The sequence below is a fragment of the Odocoileus virginianus genome, unplaced genomic scaffold, assembly GCF_023699985.2.
Source record: "Odocoileus virginianus isolate 20LAN1187 ecotype Illinois unplaced genomic scaffold, Ovbor_1.2 Unplaced_Contig_2, whole genome shotgun sequence".
NCBI lineage: Eukaryota > Metazoa > Chordata > Mammalia > Artiodactyla > Cervidae > Odocoileus > Odocoileus virginianus.
Genome location: NW_027224319.1, coordinates 4,539,012 through 4,562,606, shown reverse-complemented (window position 1 = coordinate 4,562,606; position 23,595 = coordinate 4,539,012). Strand labels below are relative to the sequence as shown.

General features: G+C 39.5%; 2 protein-coding genes across 10 annotated transcripts in view; one reads left to right on the top strand and one right to left on the bottom strand.

Annotated features, from left to right (window-relative positions):
• The window catches only part of KIF9 (kinesin family member 9), a 38,792-nt gene extending 33,083 nt beyond the window's left edge, over positions 1-5,709 (top strand). For both annotated transcript variants that reach the window (XM_020916021.2, XM_020916022.2), the window contains one exon: positions 2,645-5,709. In XM_020916021.2, coding sequence (XP_020771680.2) covers positions 2,645-2,695 — 51 coding nt within the window. In that variant the 3' untranslated portion in view covers positions 2,696-5,709. The remainder of the gene's footprint in view (positions 1-2,644) is intronic.
• Positions 1-23,595, bottom strand: part of KLHL18 (kelch like family member 18) — a 108,233-nt gene that overhangs the window by 81,857 nt on the left and 2,781 nt on the right. For 4 of the 8 annotated variants that reach the window (XM_070463383.1, XM_070463385.1, XM_070463386.1 and 1 more), the window contains exon 2: positions 13,455-14,205. The exons of the other annotated variants lie outside the window; for them this stretch is intronic. The gene's annotated coding sequence lies outside the window, so the exon portion shown is untranslated. The remainder of the gene's footprint in view (positions 1-13,454; positions 14,206-23,595) is intronic. 8 annotated transcript variants of the gene reach the window in all.

Below are 23,595 nucleotides of genomic sequence, written 5' to 3'. Positions count from 1 at the left end.
TGAAAAAATGATTCTTTTTCTGTTGAACTGTTTGGTACCTTGTTGAAATTCAGCTGACCAAAAATGTGATTAAACTTAAACTCTAGGAGTCCTGAATAAATTCAAATTACTTGCTTCCACTTAGATGGAGTAAGTTGAAATAAATGGTTCCACTTACATGAGATAGTCAAAAATCATAGGGGCATGGAGAAGGAAATGCAACCCACTCCAGTACTCTTGCCTGGAGAATCCCTTGGACAGAGCCTGGTGGGCTGTAGTCCATGGGGTCGCAGAGTCAGACACGAGTGAATGACACACACACAAAATTGAGGAGATACTTGATGGTGCAAGGGTACACTTTATCTACTCTCCCATCTCCTGCAGGAAGCAGGATGGGGCAGGCAGCACCTGGGAGGCAGGATGGCTCCCCCCACCCCCATCCCTTCTGGAAGTCTTGGGGCCTCAGTGCCTGCAACAGCTGGCCTTGGGCAAATAAAAGACTAAGTTTACTGGAAAAAAAAATCATAGGGGCAGAAAATCTAAATGAACATTTCTCCAAAGAAGACATACAGATGGCCAAAAACCATATGAAAAGATGTTCAACATAACTAATTATCAGAGAAATGCAAGTCAAAAGTACACTGAGGTTATCACCTCACACCAGTCAGCACGATCATCATTAAAAAGTCCACCAACAACATGTTCAACTCACAGAAACAGAGATTAGAATGGTGGTTACCAGGAAATGGGGGTGGAGTGTAGGAAACGGGGAGATGTTGGTCTAAGGATACAAACTTCCAGTTAGACAATGAGTAGGTTCTGGGGGTCTAATGTATAGAATGGCGATTTTAGTTAATAATGCTGTTAATAATATATCAATAGCTGAAAGTTGCTAAGAGAGTAGATCTTAAAGGATTTCACCACAGAAAAAGAAAGAGTAATTATGTGAAGTGATAGAAGTGTTAGCTAATGCTATGGTTGCAGTCATTTTGTAATATGTAAGTGTGTCAAATCAACACATTGTATACCTTAAACTTATGCGGTATTATATTCTATGGCAGTTATGTCTCAATAAAGCTGAGGTGGGGGAAATCTACAGATAACAAATGATAAATGCTGGAGTGGGTGTGGAGAAAAAGGAACACTCCTGCACTGTTGGTGGGAATGTAAATTGGTACAACTACTGTGGAGAACAGTATGGAGTTTCCTTAAAAAGCTAAAAAATGTAACAACCATATGATCCAGCAATCCCACTCCTAGTGGTATAGAAAAACATGATCTGAAAGGATACATGCACCCCAATATTCACTGCAGCACTATTTACAATAGCCAAGACATGGAAGCAACCTAAATGTCCATCGACAGAGGAATGGATAAAGATGTGGTATTACTCAGCCATAAAAAAGGAATGAAATAATGCCATTTGCAGCAACATGGATGGACTTAGAGATTATCACACTAAGTGAAGTAAGTCAGAGAAAGACAAGTATCATATGATATCACTCATGTGGAATCTAATTTTTAAAAATGATAAAAATGAACATATTTACAAAATAGGAACACGCAGATCTCAAAAACAAATTTATGATTACTAAAGGGAAAACATGGGGAGGGAGTGATAAATCAGGAGCTTGGGATTAACATACACACACTATTATATATAAAATAGATAATCAATGAGGACCTTCTGGATAGCACAGGGAACTCAACAGTGATAACCTATATGAGAAAAGAATGTAAGAAAGAATGACTATATGTATACATAATATATAACTGAATCACTTTGCTGTATACTTGAAACTAACACAACATTGTAAATCAAGTATTCGCTACCAGTATGATATTTTAAAAAAATAAAACGACTGACTTAAAAGTCTTAAAGGGAGAAAGTATAATAGTGCTTTTCAGGGTCTCGGGGGAGAGGGGAATGGGGAGTTATTGCTCCATGCATATGCAGTTTCAGTTTGGGATGATGAAGTTATGGAGATGGGTGGTAGTGATGGTTGTACAACATTATGAATGTATTCAGTACCACCGAACTGTATACTTAAAGATGGCCAAGGTGGAAATTTTTATTATGTGTATTTTACCACAGTAAAAAATAATTCCAGCTTAAAGTGGAAGTTTCAGTTTCAGTTCAGATTCACCATGTGGGGAATCTAGGATTCACCCCTATATTCCAGCTTGGTGGGTTTGGCATTTGCTTGCTCACTGCCCTGCCCACTGACGTTGTTTCAGCTTCCTTTTCCCAGCTGCTTCCCAAGAGCCTAGCAGTGCATTAAAAGGTAGGATTCATGAACATCTAGTTGATTTGCAGAGGGAAAGCCCTTCAGAGTACATGGGCCCCCATCCCTCTGGAGAGAAAGCTCTCTTTTCTTTTTTGAACCTAATTCTTGTGAGAAACTTTCAAGTGAGCCCTTGAAACATGCATGTCTGCTTTTCAACATTTAAAACATTTTCTACACTTTAGGATCAAAGAATGAGAGAGACTGAATGGAACATTTTTTTCTCACAGAACTGGGACTAGTCAAAGGGGGTCCTTGTCCCCAAACGGTGATATCTGCAGGAAGAATGTTGGGATGGATATAAGTGGTGTGGCTTCTGAGGCCTTGCTAGGTCTGCAGGTCCTAATCAGTTCCTATTTTCTCCCCCTTTCGGTGTCCAGCACAATTATTTGAAAACCATGATGGGCCTCCAGCAGGCACACAGAAAATAGAGACTCAAGGCCAGCACATTGAAGGATGAGATCCCCAGTAAATCCTGCCTGCTCTAGAGAAGCTGCCAGCACTCCTGCCCAGACTCCAACTCCTCTGCTCCGAGACTGGGGCCCAGTCCAGGGAACACAGTGGCCTGCCTGCCTGAACAGCCTTCAAAGGACACCCTTGACTACCTTCACAGAACACTTTTGGTTTCAACACGCTGTCTTATATGCAGGGACAGGATAAAATAACTGTTTGGTCTCGACTTTCAGTGCTCATCCAAAACTTTTATTTTTGGTCATGCCACATGGCACGTGGGATCTTAGTCCCAATCCCACCCCTAGGGATGGAACCTGTGCCCCCTGCAGTGGAAGCACCAAGTCTTAACCACTGGACCACCAGGGAAGTCCCCAAATAACTTTATTCCTATCTGGGAGGACATCTTCCCTATGTAGAGGTGGGGTCCTAACAAGTCTCCAGCTAGAAAGTGGACAAGTAGCCCCTGGCAGGCCTTGGTCCCACTGGTCAGACTTGTTCCTTTCCTGAATGGCCATTCTGGGTGAGCTGGGTCCGAGGAGCCCTGGTTCTCATGGCTCAGGCCATAGCTCTCTGTGTTTCTGAGCCAGCTGAAGGCAGAACTCCCTTCTTCAGCAACAGGGAGAGGATGGGGTGTAGGTGGAAATGACTGAAAGGCAGGTTCTTATTATAAAATAAGAAGAGGCTTAAAATGAGATCATTCCTGCCATAAAGTTAGTAGTAAGAACCCCATGGTGGGAGGCTGTCTGACAAGGAGATTGCAGAACCTGCTATTTGCAAGATTGAACTAAATAGTACCTCTCCAATCAAAGGCCCCGTGATTCTGCTCTTCAGGCCTTCAGTGAGCAGCTGGATGGGGGTTCTATTGAGAGAAAGCTGAAAGGCTTCCCTGAGGGCTGTCCCTTCTCTGCTGTCCAGCCCCCTTCTCTTTCACCAACTGGCAGGTGCACAGTGGTCCTAAAACAGATTCCCAGAGCAGCCATGAAGCCCCCAGATGCCCCTTGATGACACATGGGGGCTGTCACTGATCAGCATTGACAGTGTGCACACAGCCTTGATGGTCAGGCCTCCTGTTTCCTTTAAATGTGGCCAAACAGGCAGATGTGTCCAGGCAATGGTCATTGTCCCAGCAGCTGGAGGCCTTAGAGAGTTCAGATTCTTTACCTTCTCTGGTTGCCCTTGTCGTTACCAGGACTTGTTTGGGGTTCCTGGGTCTTTAGAACAGCTCAGGAAATAGAACATAGTAAAGGTGACTCAGTGGTAAAGAATTTGCTTGCCAATGCTGGAGACCTGGGTTCAGTCCCTGGGTCAGGAAGATCCCCTGGAAAAAGAAGTGGCAACCCACTCCAGTATTCTTGCCTGGGAAATCTCACGGACAGAGGAACCTGGTGGGCTATAGTCTAGTTGGTCTTAAAAGAGTTAGCAACTAAATAACAACAGAAAACACAGGGGTACATTTTGTTGTGTGCCACAGGAAGTAGCCATTTGTAGCATTACAAGTCCCTCTTCATTTCCCATCATTGGTTAGAATAGCATATGGCATCCTGAACATCCATGCACAGAACTCCTGGGCAGCTAGACCTGAGGCCTGCAGGTCAGGGAAGGTTTGGCCTCTGTCATGGCAGCTGGTCCCATTTGTTTCTAGCTCATTCATCATTACATAGGTCTGTTTGGTCAGTTCTGGCACAAAAGGAAACAAGTAATCATCAGTGTGGGCAGAGCCACAGGAATAAGCCAGGATGGTGCGCAGTTGATCACCTTCCATGCAAACTCCTTAGAGGAGCAGATGCTTCCAACATGACAAGGAGCTAGGGGCATCATGTCCACTCAAATGTGCTTTTCGTTCTAGTAAGTAGTTCCTTCTGAGCTAATCTGATCATCATGGCCATCCCTGAAGGGGACTTCCAGTTCCATCAGTGTGACAGATTAAGATAACCTGAAAATACTCTGAGTACAAACAGAGATGCTGTCTAAAGTATACCATTCTTTTAAATGCAAAGCTAAATTTGTAGGAAAGAAAGGGAACTGCCAGGAGCTGGAGAACTGAAAACCAGAGTGGTCAGTGTCAGCCAGCTGTGTCTGGGAGGTATGTGAGTGGAAGCTTGCTCTTGAGTGTTCATGTCCACGTTAAGTGTGAGAAATAAGACTTGGCCCATGCCTCATATGAAGATGGAAATGGAACTCCTTGCATAAAGGTGGCGGCATCTGATAAAGAGGTAAGGTAGAAAAAATTTTCCCACTGCATGGAGAAATAATGAGAGGAATCCAAAAGGGACATTTTTTCTGTTATTTTAGGAGGCAAAAATGGAACAAGGGTTTTCCAACCACAGAATGGATGATCTTGATACAAACTGGGCTCCCAGTCCCTGGGGGAGATAAACTGAGAGCATAGAGAATGTAGTCACAGATGTGGCCAGGCACATGAAATACCCATTATTTATTCCTGTTCATAACTTCCCTGAAAAATTCTCTTTTAACAACAGATAAATGGACATTATTCTTCAGTGTTGGAGAATCAACTGGCTCATGTTTTCTGGAGGACAATTAGGCAGTGTATCTCCAGAGCCTTAACAACGTATACTGGTACACACTTTATGCATTAGTATAAACTTTTTGGACAAAAATTTGGCCATATCTTTAACAATTGTGTGTAACAGATGTGTACCATAAACCTATTTTGTTCAAATGCAAATGTTATTTATTTTGTTGTAAAGTTATTTCAAAATATTATTGTATAGTAATTATTTATTTTATAGATAATTATTATTTTATTTATTGCCAGATTTTGTAAGTTTTACATTTTAATACTCATGGGCACCATGATTTCCAAGTACCATGGGCTGGTCAATTGCTGTGTGTACTTCTGAGGTACTAAATAGTCATTCATTTTCAACAGTGAGTAAAGAAGCCAGATTTATTTCTGTAGGTTCTACAGTGAAATGTTCAGCTGACAGTGATACTGTCATCAAGTTATTAAAGTTTCCTTCCTTTCTAATAGTGAACTGACTGGGTAAAGATTTATCTCCTTTTCAATTCCTGGACTTGATGCTAGGTTGATGATACAGTTTCACTGAAGCAAACACACAAACTGACGCATTTTGCTTTACTTGAAGGAAACACTAAATATCAGAGGTAACATTGCTATTTTCACTTATATATTTTTATTTCTGATAGAAATAGATTCCATTGACCTTGGACCTAGAACTGTTGCTGTGTGGAGCAAGGGGATTTGAGTTTAAGAAAACAAAATTGTCTATGAATATCCATGTGGTACTCAGCTTCCATTGAACACACACCAACTGCAGGATTTTGTCTGGAGTGACAATATAGGAGAATCTTCAGAGCAGGGTTTCTGCCTGCCAATGCAGGAGATGCAAGAGATGCGGGTTCGATCCCTGGGTCAGGAAGATCCTCTGAAGAAGGAAATGGCAACCCACTCCAGTATTCCTGCCTGGAAAATCCCATGGACAGAGGAGTCTGACAGACTACAGTCCATGGGGTTCACAAAGAGGCGGACATGACTGAGCGCATGTGCACACACAGTAAGTAAACTAGCGCTCTCAAGGTTACTTCTATTGAGTAAACCTCTCCAAAGGACCCCCTGAAAATCTGTTCAAGTAAAGTTAAATTTAATAAACTTACAGCTTTAAAGAGACTGCCAAAGTGTCACAACAATTTCTCAGAGGGGAAAGTCAGAGAGGATATGTATAGAGCTTTAGGGCCCAAACTTGGAGGAGGGCATGGCAACCCACTCCAATATTCTTGGCTGGAAGATCCCGTGCACAGAGGAGCTTGGCGGGCTACAGGCCATGGGATCACAAAGAGTCGGACACGACTGAGTGACTAACACACACACAGGACCCAAACTGGGTAGATTTAAGGAATGTCTTGCAAAGCAGGAAACTGACTGAAATTTGGCAGAGTTTATAACAATAATTTTGGATTGATAGGCACTGTGAGGCAATAGCTTTTAAGCAAGGATTGATGAATAAAATGCTAGTTTTTTGACAAGTAAGCTCTTTCTGTTAGTTCACAGTCTTCTAGGATCAAGTACTTGCTGAAGCAAAGAGCCAAGTTATTTTTGCCTGTTCTCAGTGTATAAGGACAGGAAAGTATGCCTGGTCCCATTTTTTTTTTTTTTAAACCCAAAGAGAGGAAATTAAATTGGTTTCAGTTCCCTTTATCAGGTTCCTGCAAACTATTTTTGTTGTAAGCAACCATTGGTTGTTAGTAAGTCCTACTATGCTGGTGTTATCAAAAAATAGTGATACGGCTTCTTGTCATCCTGTACTCAAACACCTAATGGCTGCAGTTTCTTGTTTGAGCAGCTTTATATGTGTGACAAGACAGTTCCTGAATCTCAGACAGGTCAAGTAATGTCTTTGCCTGAAGAAAAGTGATGAAAGTTGTCCATTCTCTGCCTTTCACCAACACATCCTTGTGCACTAAAGGGACTCTCTGAAGAAACAGCTGAAGGCTATAGACAAAACACTATATGCTTATGATTCCAAAACTACCCATGATCTTTACCATGTGTGTTCCATTGTCAAGGACACTCATCAGATATTTTCTTCATTTATTTTCCATGCTATAAATACTTACTTAACCAGATTTACTCTATTAGACCAGAAACCTCTTGATCACTGTATTAGTTTTCTGTTGCTGTTGCAACAAACTGTGTGTGTGCTCTGTTGTGTCCGACTCTTTGTGACCCCATGGACTGCAGCCTGTCAGGCTCCTCTGTCCATGGAGTTTTCCAGGCGTGAGTACTGGAACCAGTTGCCATTTTCTACTTCAGATCTTCCCAACCCAGGGATTGAACTCACATCTCTTGTATCTCCTGCACTGGCAGGCAGATTCTTTATCACTGAGCCACCAAGGGAAGCCCTGTTAACAAATTACCACAAACTTAATACCTTGAAACAATACAAATTTACTATTTTATAGTTTGAAGTCTGACATGGGGCTAAAATGAATGTGACCCATTTCTTTGCCTTTTCCAGTTTCTAGAAGCTGCCTATATTCCTTGGCTTGTGGCCCCTTTAATCCATCTTCAAAGCCATCTCTCTGACTGTTCTTCCACAGTCTTGACTCCCTCTGACCCTCCTTTTCAGCTTCCTTCTTGTCCCCATCTAGATAATCCAGGATAAGCTATTTTAATATCATCTGATTAGCAAACTTGATTCTGTCTGCATCTTTGATCCCCTTTTGCCATGTAACTTACCATATTCACAGCCTTCAGATATTAGAAATGGACATCTTTGGGGGAGGGCATTGTTCTACACACCAGAGTCAATAGTAAAGCAGGAATTTTGTTGACATCCAGGCTACCATGTGATCATTGATGACAAGGTTAAGGAAATCAGAAGTGATCATGAGGCAAGCATTTTGATATTTGGCTAAAGCCAAACTTAAAGATCAGATTTTGGTAGAATACCAACACTGAGACTGAACTTCAGTACATTCCTAACATCCTTTGACCCAGAAATCCACTTCCAGAAATTTATCCTATCAGAATTACACGTGTGAAAGTTCTACTAACAAGAGTATTTACTGCCACCAAATTTATGAGAGAAAAACTTAAGCAACTTAATAAGCAACTTAAATGTCTATCCAGACAAGAATGGCTGACAAAAATACCTATATTCTGGAATACTTTGCAACTTAAAATGAGGTAAACTTATAGACCAGGTGGATGTTCATGATCTACTGTATTTTTTATAAAAGAACAAGCTTTGGAACAGTATGCATAACAGGATACCGTTTTATCGTCTATGAGCGTGTGTGTGTGTGTGCACGTACATAATATGTGTGGGACCATGCAGAGAAAAAAGGCTGGAAGAGTATATACCTATCAGCAACATAAACTTTTGTGTCGTTTTAATTTTCACTGTGAGCATGCATCACTTCAGTCTATCCCTTGAACCAGAAATTCTAGGAAATTTACTAATGAAAACATCATGGTGGTGAACAGATTTCTCTGCAAGGATATACACCCCTGTATATAAGCATGAACAACTGTTAGCACCCAAAATGAAAAGGGATTGATTAAATGAGTTATACATTTATACTATGGAGGAGTATATAGCCATTAAAGATAATTTACAAAACAGAAATAGACTCACAGACATAGAAAACAAACTTATGGTTACCAAAGGGGAAACATGGGGGAGGGATAAATTAGGAGTTTGGGATTAAAAAATACACACTACTATATGTAAAACAGATAAACAACAAGGGCCTACTGTATAGCACAGGGGACTATACTCAATATCTTAGGTTAACCTATAATAAAAAAGAAACTAGAAAAGAATGTGTGTGTGTGTGTGTGTGTGTGTGTGTGTGTGTGTGTGTGTGTGTGTGTGTGTGTGTGTGTGTGTGTGTGTGTGGCTTCCCAGGTGGTGCAGTGGTAAAAAATCTGCCTGCCAACGCAGGAGATGCAAGAGATGTGGGTTGTGGGTTTGATCCCTGGGTCAGGAAGATCCCTTGAAGCAGCAAACAGCAACGCACTGTATTCTTGCCTGGAAAATTCTATGGACAGAGGAGCCTGGTGGGCTACAGTCCATGTTGCAAAGAGTTAAGACAAGACTGAGTGCATGCGTGTGCACACACACACACACACACATCTATATATATCTGAATCACTTTACTGTACACTTGAAACTAACACATTGTAAATCAATTATATTTAATAAAAATTAAAATTACCCACACTATAGTGACATATACTATTAAATAAAAATACTATAAAACATTATTTATAATGTGTGCCATTTCATTCAAATATATACACAAATAGAAATATTATGTAAATATGACCAGTAGCTATCTATGTAGGGTGGAATGATGGGTGATTTTTACTTTCTTATGATTTTTTTGGAAGAGAGGAGGATGTCAGAGATGGGGGCTCTAGTTCTACACTTCTCTCAGGGTTGAATTTCCAAGGACAATATACGTATTAAGGACCCACAGTTTTGAAGTGTGATGAGAAATCCTAGAGTAGACATTTTGTCCTGGGTTCCCTGGAGCAGCCACTTAGAAAGCCTGTGCAGCACTCAGTAATCACTGATGGCCCACCAACATGCCCCCTTCTACTTGGTTCCACTGCCAACATGGTGCTACATCCCACGTGGTACTGCTCCCAGCGTGGCCCTCTGTCTAACATGGAATTCCTTTTACATGCTGTCACCACCAACACAGTTCTGCATCACAAGACAGCTGTGCCACACAGTGGTTCTCTATCCAACATGGTGCTACACTCAACATGACATCAGAACCAACAAGGCAACTGAGCTGCAGGGTAACTGTGGCTTGAGGAAGTCTCCCAGGCAGTGGAGCTTGAGTTCAGCTTCACTGGCCAGCACACCCCAGTGAGGCGCCAGAACAGAGGCAGAAGGCAAGTAGTATACATAGGTGAACAAGGAAGGACCATCCACTCCCCCATTCAAGCTTCCTTACCTAGGGTCCCAGGAAGGAGGGTGAGAAGAGGAGAATCCTTGGGAAGGGGGCAAATGCTTTAACACAGAGGCAGAGATTTACACACATTTGATATGTGGTTGTTGAGCTTATATACACTACATTTCCCTTTGCCATGTCTTTCTCCCTTTGTGTGTGGCGGGGAATGACAAAACATTCAAGCTCATCAACAGCAACAGGTCCTTGGACCTGCATTCTGCAGATCTGTTGATTACTCTGGGAGCCTATTACCTTGGCCTTTCTTGAATTTACCCTCAGGAGAGATGTTTCTTGGGTCTTTTTGGCAGGCTTTTGCAAAATACATTTTTTCTATAACCAACTCTCCCTTTAATAACTTAAGCTCTTTGCCCTTTGAAAGTCCTTTTCTTTACTAATCAATTTTCAAGGATTATTTTAGTTTACTCGTTAACAATGATCACTGCTCTTGACATACACTGCATATTTTTATTGTGTAACACATATTTTAATCACATTGAAGAAAATGATTTAAGGAAAAAATTCCTCATGTTTCTCCAAGTTAATATGTTAAATTTTTCCAATTCAACTCTGAACGGATGATCTGACTCACTCTAATCAGTGTTCTAGTTTCTGCATTTAAGATGCTATTTAAGCTTGGGATTAACATACACACACTACTATATATAAAATAGATAACCAACAAGGACCTACTGTATAGCACAGGGAACTCTACTTAATATTCTGTAATAACCTATATGGGAAAAGAATCTGAAAAAGAATGAATATATGTATATTGTATAACTGAATCACTATGCTGTACACCTAAAACACAAATTTGTCAATCATATAAAGCAAAACAATTTTTAAAAAAGATGCCATTGTGCAGGTCCATATTGTTTGCCTTCAACATTGCTGTTGACTGCATGGTATTTCATTATATTGATAAATTAGTGTCTCTTGAGCCATTTCCCAAGTGTTAAGAGTTTAGGTAGATTGGGCCTTTAAAAAGTGTTGGGGGTAGTCTCAATAAAGGAACTTAAAATCACAAAGTGATTACAGATCTTCAGACAAAACAGTTCTAAAGAGAAAATCAAATTTTGGCTAACTATTAAAAGAATTAAAAGATCTCTCTTATTAATTTTAATGTCAAATAAACATGAAAACCAGTGTGTGTGAGCACTAGACATAAATAATAAAAGCAACAGTACATAAAAATCAACAGTGTATTCATGAAAACCATGTACAAATTAAGAAGAAAGGTATTACTAAGTACTCATTAAAAAGTCATAGTCCCTCCCTTTTCTGGCCGACAAAGGGACTTCTCTAATTTCTTCTGAATTTGGCAGAGTGAAGAGGCAACATCATTCCACCAGTTCCACTGACTAAGATGTGTGGTCTTGTAAAGCAGGATCTGATTCCCCTGCGGGCATGTGAAGGCCTTCCTAGGGCTTTGATACATGTTTCCAGGTCCTCATTGCCCCAAAATTTTCTAACATTGGTCTGATCTAGGTCTGGATCACCAACAGCCCTTTGTCCCTTTATAAGAAAAAGGCATGCACCTTACCCTTCTCTACTCTTGGTGGGGGTTTCCTGTCTCTCTCCCTCTCTTGGGCTCATTTCTATTAAGAGTAAAGTTAAATTAAGAACAGGGCACTCTGCCTCAAGTTCTGAATTCAGATAAATGATAGAGTGAGGCAGTGGGAGTATTGATAACTTTTATTAAATAATTTTGTCTCTTCTATCCCCTGACTATAGACCAAGAATGCCGAGCTCTTGTTAGATAATCACTTATGAGCAGAACAAAAAAAGCATGAGTCATAAAAAGGAATGAAATATTGCCATTTGCAGCAACATGATGGACCTAGAGATTATCATACTAAGTAAGTCAGAAAGAGAAAGACAAATATCATCATATGATATCATATATCACTTATACATGAAAACTAAAATATGATACAAATGAATGTATTTACAAAATAGACTCACAGACACAGAAAAGAACCTATGGTTACCAAAGGGGATGGAGGAGGGATAAAATAGGAGACTGAGAATGACGTACACATAGTACTATAAGGGAAAAGAATCTGAAAAGGAATGTATGTGTATATATGCGTGCGTGTGTGTGTGTGTGTATGACTGAATCACTGTTAGACACTTGAAATTAACATGATATTGTAAATCAACTATACCTCAATTAAAAAAAAATAAGAAATTCTGTCCTGAATGCCAAAAATATCTCTCTGTATTTATGTAATGTAAGCAGGTCTTTAAATGATCATTCCTGAAAGAAAAAAAGCATCAACTATTGACAGTGATTCTTTTAAATATACCTGGAATGTTTTAATGGGACTACTAAGTCTCTTCAGATACATTGGATGAAACTCCCAGATAAAACTTTTAAGTGATTTATTTTAGATTTGTTGTGCATTACTTGACTAAGTAGTTAAAATCATTTTTATCAAATCATATCATGAAATATTTGTTATTATGGTAAATCTTTGTTGTTTTAAAAACTGAGGGGTTTTTTTTGTTTGTTTTTTGGCCTGGGGGGGAAAAAGGAAAGAAATTACATGCTAGTTTAATCAGTTTTTAGTAATAAATACTTTTCTGCTTCACTAAATAGGAAAACATTTCTTATAATGAAAATAATCAAGTTATTTACTATTTTCATACTTTATTTTTTATTTTTTTAAAAGCTAAACACCAGAATTTGCATCACATCCATATGTACATTCTACTCAGGGAAACCATGCATTTATCATACTCTTTGCATCATGTGATTTGTAATTTTAGCTATACATTACATTGTATTAAAATTAGTTAAGAAACAATATATTTATATATTTAAAATATTTTACCCCTTTACTTATTTGGCTGTGCCAGGTTCTTGGTTGGGGCACGTAGAACCTGTGGTGTTTATTGTGGCATGCAGCATCTTTAGAACTCTTAGTTGTGGAATGTGGGATCTATTCCCCGACCAGGGGTGAAACCTGGGTCCCCTGCATTGGCAACACAGAATCTTAACCACTGGACCACCAAGAAAGTCCTAAGAAATAGTATATTAATATATTATCTTGTTTTTAATAATTATAGAATGGACAACCTAAAATAAACTCAGATGTCTCCTGACAGTAAGTAATTCTGATTTAACGGCAAAGAAGAAAGCTGTTAACAACTGGGTTAGCTAACATTTTCCATCTCTTTTCCATCTCTTAAAGGAACTAAAGTTGCAGTTCCAAGGTTATGAAGAAAACACTTTTATGACATGTGCTGTATTTAGGTGCACACTTCAGTGGCATTAAGTACCTTCACATTGTTGTGCAACCATCAGCACTGTTCATCTCCGGAACTTCTAGTCTAGACACAGAGCAGCCAGGTTTTCAGTCTAAGAGCAGGAGAGCTTCCTAAAGGGAAGAAAGCAGATGCCAGGGTAAAGATAAAGGAAATTCTTGCAGTAGTTGACCTGTGATTCTCTGAGGAAGTAAAGGGAGCAAGTGAGTTTACAGTGTTCAAGGATAGAAGGATGATCCTCCACAATTTTGAAGGAGCACCACTGCTGTGATGAGGTCAAGCATGGAGCATGGTATGGAATTTCAGAAGCTCTATGTCCTGTGATTAGAACCCACGGGCTGCTAGTGAGGGAAGAGCCTAGTAAGTCCAGAAGGGGAATTTGGGTGATGTACCACAGCACCTTTTGTGTTGATCAATCCACCAGCTTCATGCAGCAGATCTAAGCAGTTCAGTGCTAACTTCTCAGTTCTGATGAAAATTCCATAAAAAGTTTCAGCACACATTTCTGTTCCTCCTCTGACTAAGTTCATGCTGTTTCTGTCTTCCAGAGATCTATCAGCCACTGGTGAGGTTGGAAGTGTCTCTCATCCTTCTTTCATAAGCAGTGTGGTCTGATGCTAATACATGGACTTGGGTGGTAGGTGGCCCTGGAGTTGAGGCCAGGTCTGCCTCTTTCTGTGGATCTTTGGCAAAGGTGTCAGTCCTTCTCAGCCTTGACTTGCATGCAGATTCTCTATAAAATGGATCAAATATTTGCCTCATTGGACTGTTGGGAAGATAAAGTAAGATGATGACTATACCCCATTTCTATTAACCCATTCTACAGCTTTCATTTAATTAAGATAATTGTGCCCACTTTGCTTCTTAAGAGTTACATGCTATATCACTTGGCCTCTATTATTGATATTTTTGCATCCTATGAGGAAGACTGGTTGTCTAAGAGCATCTCCACTGTTAGCCCCAGATTCCAAAGACCAGTCATCACTGTTTTTTCTTGATGCTAGTACCTCTTTCACCTGTGCATTCTTGACTGCTTTGATAAATGGAATGTCCTCTGGGCTCTCCCATGAACAAGGTTAAATCAGAGGATGGGTTGAGAAAACAGTCCATGGATTAGACACAAGTAGATTCAGCACAAGAAGGAATGAACTCCATCTGAGATGGGGAGAATACACAAAAAACTTTTGGTATCAAATTTAATAAAACACTGACAAATTTGTGGTCAAAAAGACTTAGGCCTATGTTTTCATCTAAGAGTTTTACAGTTTTATTTAGGTGTTTGGTCCATTTTGAGCTAATTTTGTGAGGCAGTAGTTGAAATTCACTTTCTTTTTTGCATTAAAAAATTTTCATTGAAATATACTTGATTTATAATATTGTATTAGTTTCAGATGTACTGCAAAGCGATTCAGTTTTATATATATATATGTTTTACAGTCTCTTCCATTATAGATTATTACAGGATATTGAGTATAGTTCCCTGTGCTATACAGTAAGTCCTTGTTGGTTATCTATTTTATATATAGTACAATAGTTTATATATTTTAATTTGAAACTCCTAATTTGTCCCTCACCCCTCTCTCTCCTTTGGTAAGCTTGTTTGGTATGTCTATGAGTCTACTTCTGTTTTGTGAATAAATTCATTTGTATCATATTTTTCAGATAAAACATATATATGATATTTGTCTTTATCTGGCTTACTTCACTTAGCATGGTAACAAATTCATTCTTTTGCATTTGGATATGCAGTTTGTCCCATGATCAACTGCCAGAATTAATGACCTTTCAGCCTTCTTTTTGTGGTCCAATTTCCAAGGTTTTTTTAATTTATTTTTTTGCATCAAAAATTCAGTCAAAGCTGAATTTAGTCACTTTAAGTCTCAACATGATATCACAAATTTCCCACCAACTGTACAAAATGTCCCTTAGGGCCAGTTTTAAATTAGGCTCACACAACGAAATGCACATTTCATTTGAAAGCTTTTGTGCAGGTGTGCCCAAGCTATCAAATCCAATTAAACAGGAGCAAATGCATTAATAGTTGAAGACTTAGTTTTACATCAGGCTGTCCCTAGAGACGTTCCAAGCAAATAAAATAGTGAAATCCCAAGAAGCCATTTTTTTTTTCAGACTAGCCAAGATAAACTGGTACTAAGTAATTTGGAAGAGTGTCGAGTGGGATTCATTACAGCACTGATTCTGAGAAGAGGGTGCCAACTGCATTTGCCCTTGAAGGATAAGTTGATCTTTGACCTCTGGCAATGAACCTCAGGGTCCTTGGGTGATGGGACAGGGTGGGCAATAGCTCTAAAGTAGAAGAGAGTGGTATACGTACAGAGTAAGGTGTAGAGGGCAGTTAGGCTTACAAAGGCATGCTGGGACAGACAGGGGTAGGGTGGGTAAGACAGCTCAAACGCCTGGCTTTAGAAACATGAAATGTTGTTAAGAAAAATTACTTGGAAAAAAGGCAAGAAGGTAGGTGGCACGTACTTTTGATGCATTACTGGGAACTAAGAGGGCTGGTGGTCTCGTCCAAGAGTAATTTCATTACCTAGCCTAACGGAATAAAGCATTGTTATTACTATCAATTATGAGCTTAGACTCTCAAATTATAGGCTTGATATTATCCAATAGAAAACATAACCCCAAAGGGTACAGTTTGAATGCTCTCCTCTTTTATATCAAATCTAACATCTTAATTCTAACATTCCTTTTTTACTCTTAGTTTGCTTTTACAAATCTCTATGAATACCCAATTCTTCAACATGCTCTTATAACCAGCTTTAACTAACTGGTTCCCTTATTAATAAGTTATTACAATAAATCTTTGACACATATTCATTCTGTATTTGTATGAGTCATGTTTCCAACATTTTTAAAAATTAAACTTTGACAAAATTCAACCGTGATGACCTAAACTATCCTTTAAGCATCCTTTGAGGAAAAAAGCAGCCCTCACTCCACCGAGGAGCCCAACTACAAATGATCACTGGATTCCTCATTCTGCATGAATTTGTAAAGGACTAAAAAGTTTTAAAGCTGTGAAAATGTATTCCAAGGGAACAGGAGGCTCATTCCTGATGGCTATGATACTACACCACAGTACAAACCCTAGGAAGCCAGACATGGCAGGTGAGCCAGATGTTCTCACATGATGAGCATGTATTAATATTTAAGAATGATTTCAGGTAGTCTTTCACCTTAGCTAGCTGCTGCTCCATTGTTGAAAGTCCACATAAAGACCTTCAGATTCTCATCAAAGTGAAAGTCGCTCAGTTGTGTCCGACTCTTTTGTGACCCCGTGGACGATACAGTCCATGGAATTCTCCAGGCCAGAATACTGGGGTAGCCATTCCCCTCTCCAGCAGATCTTCCCAACCCAGGGATTGAACCCAGGCTTCCTGCATTGCAGGAGACTTCTTTACCATCAGGTAAGCCCTCAGATTCCCATAACCTAGCATATAAAGCTGTCTAACCACTGCTTTGGTTCTTTGTAGCAAAGAAAACCCTTCTTCAAGTATGATCCAAAACTACTAAGAAACTCACTAATGGGGCTAACATTCACTACCTAGATTGCCCTCATCTGCCCTCTTTTCTGTCAGATGATTATTAATCAGTGCTCAGCTTATGTATCATGTCCTTTCTAAACTCCTCTGGCATAAAGAGTTACTTCCTTTTCCCATAGCACTCTGGTCCCATCTTTACAGTACTTGCAATACAGTACTCTCCCCGAACTGTTTGAAGTGTTTCCCCAGTTACTCTGACAGCCTCCCAAAGCCAGAGATTAATTTATCTCTGTATCCTCTGTTTCTACCCACAGGTTTTGGCAAATAGAGAGGAGTCAAGAAATTGCTGTTGAGAGAGCACGTTTTTGGAAAAGTTCTCTAGTGCCATCATAACTGGTAAACCAAAAATAAAAACAAAGGATGTTCATAGAGAGAAGAAGAGATTACTAATTTATTACTCCAGGCTTGGGATTAATTTCAACTTCCTTAGGTCCTTGTGTTAGATGAAACAGTATCAAAGGGCACAATTTCTGTAACTCAATACAAATGAGCCTTTTCAGTAAGATCTGAGCATCAGTTCTCTACACACAAACCATTTCTCAATTTAAAAAAAGCATGGAAAATTACTGCCTGAGTTTCCTCTCTGAGTTGTGAATGCTGTCTGGTGAGGCAGAAATTAGATTGTATTAGGGGCAAAATGACAAAAAACTGTCTTTACCATATGGGGTACTTGGCTATTCTGAATTATGTTCAGTCATATACTAGGGTTAAGTAGTATAAACCAAACGAACAGATGCTCTGCATATTACAATAGGGTTAAAAGAGTCTGTAAACATTCGGCAATCTCTAATCTTAAAAGCAGTTCACATTCATTTGAAATGGACAATGGTGCACATTTACAATTTTTCCCAAAGCTACCTTAACTCTTTGACTATGGTCAAACTATAAAATGGAGAAATCCAAATAATATGGACATTCTTCAGAATATCACATTGGTCCACTATGTTGATGACATCATGTTAATGGACCAAATACGCTATATAAATGGCTAGCATGTAGGTATCTTCGTTATGTGCTACCACGACTGAGAGATAAATATTATGGAGAATTGGGGACCACCACATCAGTAAAAAAATTTAGGGGTTCAGTAGTCCGGGATGTCACCTCCAAAACAAAAGACAAATTATTGCATCTTGAACCTCCCACCAGCAAGAAGAAAGTAAAATGCATCTTTGCCCATATTGGAAATAGTCAACCTTTTTGACTTTAGCTGTTCTGATAGGTACGTAGTGACATCCTGCTCCATTTTAAATTTGCATTTCCTCAATGGCTTCCCCGATAGCTCAGTTGGGTAAAGAATACACACACAATGCGAGACTGCAGCTCGATTCCTGGGTGGGGAAGATCCGCTGCAGAAGGGACAGGCTGCCCACTCCAGTATTCTTGGCCTTCCCTGGTGTCTCAGCTGGTAAAGAATCCCCCTGCAATGCGGGAGACCTGGGTTCAATCTCTGGGTTGGAAAGAGCCCCTGGAGAAAGGAAAGACTACCCACTCCAGTGTTCTGGCTGGAGAATTCCATGGGCTGTACAAGTCCATGGGGTTGCAGGGAGTCAGACACAACTGAGCAACTTTCACTTTTAATGACTAATGATGTTGAGCGCTTTGCATGTTCTTCTTTGCCACCTGGATGTCTTCTTTGATGAAGTGCCTGTTCAGAACTCTTACTCATTTGAAAAATTGTGCAATTTTCTTACTGGTGATTTTTGGCAATTCTTTGCATATTCTGGATTCAAGTTCTTTATTAGATATATGCGTTGGCAAAGATTTTTCTCCTAGCTTGTGCTTTGTGTTTTCATTTTCCTAACATTGTGTTTTAAGAAGCAGGAATTTTTAATTTTGGTAAAGTCCATTTTATCAATTTTTTGTTTTATGGACTGCGCTTTTATTGCCTAAGTCAAGGTCACAAAGGATTTCTTCTGTTTTTCAATGTGAGGTTTGACATTTAGGCCTATGATTCAACTAGAGTTAATTTTTGTTTATGGTGTGAGATATGGATCTGAGTATATTGTTGTGGCTCATGGGTTCTACAGTGCATGCTCAGTAGTTGTGGTGCATGGGCTAAGCGCTCTATGTATGTGGAATCTTATTGGACCAGCAGTTGAACCCATGTCTGCTGCACTGGCAGGCAGACTCTTAACCACTGGACCGCCAGGGAAGTGTTCTATAATGTTTTGAGTGTATCTCTTGTACAGATTTTTTTTTGGGTATTTACTCTAAATCTTACATTATACATACATTACTTAACACAGCCTACTGGTTTTAATATTTTACCACTTCAAATTAAGTATAGAAAACTGTAGTCCCCTATTTATAACTGTCTTAAATATTTCTTCTATAGTCACTGCAAACCAAATCAGATATTATATAGAGATATTTTCTTGTTTCAACTGTCAAACATAATTTAGAAAGCTTGAGAACAGGAAGGATATTGTATTTAGTAATATTTTGTTCTATTGTGCTTTCCTTTTTCCTGACAGCTTAAACTTCCATCTTTTATTATTTTCTTTATATTTGAAGAACATTCTCCAGAAATGTTTACAGTAGGTTCAGTGGTGACAAATTCTTAGCTTTTATAAGTTTTCTCTCATTCCCGAAGGATAATCTTACCATATAGAATTTGGAATTGACAGGGTTTTTCTTTTCCCATAGGTTTATTGTATTATTGTTATTTATTTCGGTCACACCAGGTCTTAGTTGTGGCATACAGGATCTTTATTTGCATATGTGGTATCTAGCTACCTGAACAGGGATCGAAGCCAGGCCCCCTGTATTGGGAGTGCCAAGCCTTAGCCACTGGACCACCAGGGAAGTCCCTAACAGTTTTCTTTCAGAAACTGGATAATGTTGTGCTACTTACTTCTGACCACCATGGTGCTGATGAGAAATCTGCCATCCAAAAAATGTTTCCTGTAGGTGTTATTTCTCTTTCATTGTTTTCAAGATTTTTTGTTTTTTTAGTTTTCAGAAGCTTAAATTTGACGTACCTGGGTATAGATTTCTTTGGGTCTATTCTGTTTTGGATATGTTCAACCTCTTGAATCTGTAGGTTTATCTATTTTGACAAATTTGTAAGTTTTCAGCCATCGATTCTTTGAATACTTTTGAGCTTTTCTTTCTTCTCTTCTTCTGGGACTCTGAGTCTCTCTGATTTATAGATAGGTTCATTTGTGTCATATTTTAGATTCCACACATAAGTGATATATGGTATTTGTCTTTCTCTTTCTGGTGTCAGCATCTTTCAAAATTGTATTTTGTCATTCAGTTTGTAATTCTCCTGATGAATGATTTTTAAAAAATGGTATCCTGGACCATCAGAGCATTATGAGACTCTGGATCTTTTGTAAACCTTCTATTTTAGAATGACCTCTCTGACACTAGGCCAGATGGAATGGAGTGTCATCTCCTAAGTGCCAGGTGGGGGTGAAATTTCAGGTTTCCCATTTCACCTTCTATGATACCCCAGAGGGGGGAGTGGTGCCTTGTTCTTGTTGGATAGAAGTGCAGATTTCTGGTTTCCCACTGGGCCTGACAATTGATAACCGATACAAGGATAAATGTGCAAAGTAGCTGAGAGCAGAAAGCAATATTGCTTCTTAAATTTTTTGTTAATTCATTTAGAAGCTTTCTTTTCTTGGCTTCTATGTGGCCACACTCTCCTGTTTGTTATTAATTTCACCTGTGTCCCTTTGCTGGCTTATTATTCTTTATAACTTGTAAAGTCTAAGTTCTCAAATGCTCAGTCCTGAGTACTGTCCTTTTATCTGCTTTTCTTCTTCAGTTGTACTTTTCCCCTAGGAAATCTCATGCAGTCCTATAGCTTTAAATATCACTTGTATACTGAGGACTCCAAAATTTCTATTTTCTTATGAGGAATACTCTAAATTCCTGATGGGTATTTTGAACTGCTCACTTGATATCTCCATCTGAATGTTTATCAGCATTTCCTGCCTTAATACACTGAAAGCATAATTATTAATCCCAACCTCTTTCTTCCGGTCTCAAGTCTTCACCAGTTATCTAGGGGTTGAGGTAAAAATTTAGGATTCATCTTTGATTTCTTTCTTTCTCTCATACCCCACATACAAAACACTGGTAATATTAACAAACTAGTCTGTATCATTCTGCACCCTTCTCATTGTTTGGATATGCTTACACAAGCACTTATTAATATATTAGTATGCACATCTTGGGCTTCCCTTGTGGCTCAGCTGATAAAAGAATCTGCCTGCAAAAAGGGAGACCTGGGTTAGACTGCTGGGTTGGGAAGATCCCCTGGAGAAGCGAAAAGTTACCCACTCCAGTATTCTGGCCTGGAGAATTCCATGGATACAGTCCATAGGGTCACAAAGAGTTGGATACAACTGAGCCACTTTCACTGTCATGCATATCTTGGTTTAATAGACATAGACTCCAAATACTTACTTTTTAAAGTTAACACCCCTTTAAGCCAGTAGATACACAATTTTTTCTCCTATTTTCTTAAAGGAGCTCTAAATATATACAAACATCTATAGATCAACATATATTTACCAGGGTATGGTAGTAGTAATTTTTCCTTATTTTTTTCTCACTCCCTCCTTCAATTCTCAAAACAAATTGACTAAATGGCATGTATTTGTTCCTATCTTTCATCATCCTCACAAAATCAAATAAGTATATGCATGTATATATGTATATTTATATATGTCTAAAAATTTTGCTTTTCCCATTCAAAAAATCCCGAAACCTCATGAAAACTCCTCCAGAGTATCTCGTACAGTGAAAATTCTTTCTTTTTAATGAAAATATTCTTTGGTATGAATAGTCTATGAAGTAGAATTTCAGAAACAGAATTTGCTGAATCAAAAGATACACACACAGTTTTTATTAAATAGTGTGTGCTAAGTCACTTCAGTTGTGTCCAACTCTGTGACCCTATGGACTGTAGCCTGCCAGGCTCCTCTGTCCATGGGATTCTCCAGGCAAGAATACTGGAGTGGGTTGCCATGCCCTCCTCCAGGGGATCTTCCCGACCCAGGGATCAAACTCCAGTCTCTTATGCCTCCTGCATTGGCACACATGCTCTTTACCACTGGCACCACCTGGGAAACCCTGTGTAACAGCTTGAAAGTAAAATGTGTTAGTCACAGTCCTGTCTGACTCTTAGTGACCCCATGGACTATAGCCCGCCAGGATCCTCTGTCCATGGAACTCTCCAGGCAAGAATACTAGAGTGGGTAGCCATTCCCTTCTCCAGGGAATCTTCCCAACCCAGGGATTGAACCCGGGTCTCCTGCGTTGCAGGCAGATTCTTTACCCTTTGAGCCACCAGGGAAGCCCATTTAACAGTTTATTGATACCCAAATCATGTTTCTATTCTAATGCTAGGATGTATTTGTTTGTAGTCATGATTTTATGGTTAATGTGCAACTACAGTAACAGCCAGTTTTGTTTTTTCATTACAAATAATGAAAAATACACTTCTGGAATATGTAACACAATTCCTCTATTTAAAAGTACACTGGACTAGAAAAAAAAACTGATGATAGTATCATTAACACTAAGGAATAGATTCAAGGTACTAGATAAATAATCAAGGAAAGTAATTAGGTGTCTTACAAAATGCTGTCATCTTTATAAACCTTGTATTGGCAAGTCTCAACTTTCAAACATTTGATCTTGATATAACCCAGTCTTATATATCATTCACATATACTCCCAAACTGCCTCTCTGATATTAAATTCAACCTTTTATATACCAGCGAACCATCATTAACCACAGGCTATGGCCATTAAGAATGGGCCTAATTTTGCCAATGTGAAGATATTTGTGGGAGCACGTGGGTAGAGACAGGGTTTCCCACATTGCCCTGGCTCACACTGCCCACACTGGATTTGCTGTCACTGCCAACCTTGTCCCCTCTTGGCAAAGACAGGAACTATGGGGAACTGTAGGACTGAAGGCCTAGTTCTTGTATGTCCTTCCCAAGTTGGCATTTCTCGAGGAACAGTCTTTTGAGAATCCTCAGGTGGGGGTAGGATTTGTTGAAGGTAGAATGGGATGGGAAGAGGTGAGGTTAAGTAGGTAGGGGCAGCTTCCTCACTCAGCTCCAGCTGTCACTCTGAGGGGGAAACAACCTTTTCTCTCTTTCCTAGAGCCTCAGCCAGGTTCTCATTTGCAGCAGCAGAGCTGTGGCCTGGCACCCTGAAAAGAGGAACCGCCCAGTGGGACCTCCGAATCGCTGGCTGTCTTGATCTTGTTGCTTCCGTGTTGTACCAATCCTAAGAACCGCCCTGTCAACACATTACTTCAAAAATTATGTTTACACATAGTAGTTCTGAAAATGTGCTCAAGCAATCAACTGGTACTCTCTCCACCTTAAGAAATTATTTTTCTTTTCCCATCCAGGTACCAAGAGTATAACTGGGGGCAATGTCTGATCTTTGGCCTTCCACCTCGCCTAAGGCAAGAAATGCCTGAGTCAACTTTGTTTCAGGGTCACTACTGGCTTCGTTTGGGTTCTCTGAGATGGGGTGCTCTGGGCCTATAGGCGCAGTAAGGCAGGAACAATTATGAAGGCTTTTATGGAATGCCTCTTATAATGTTTCAT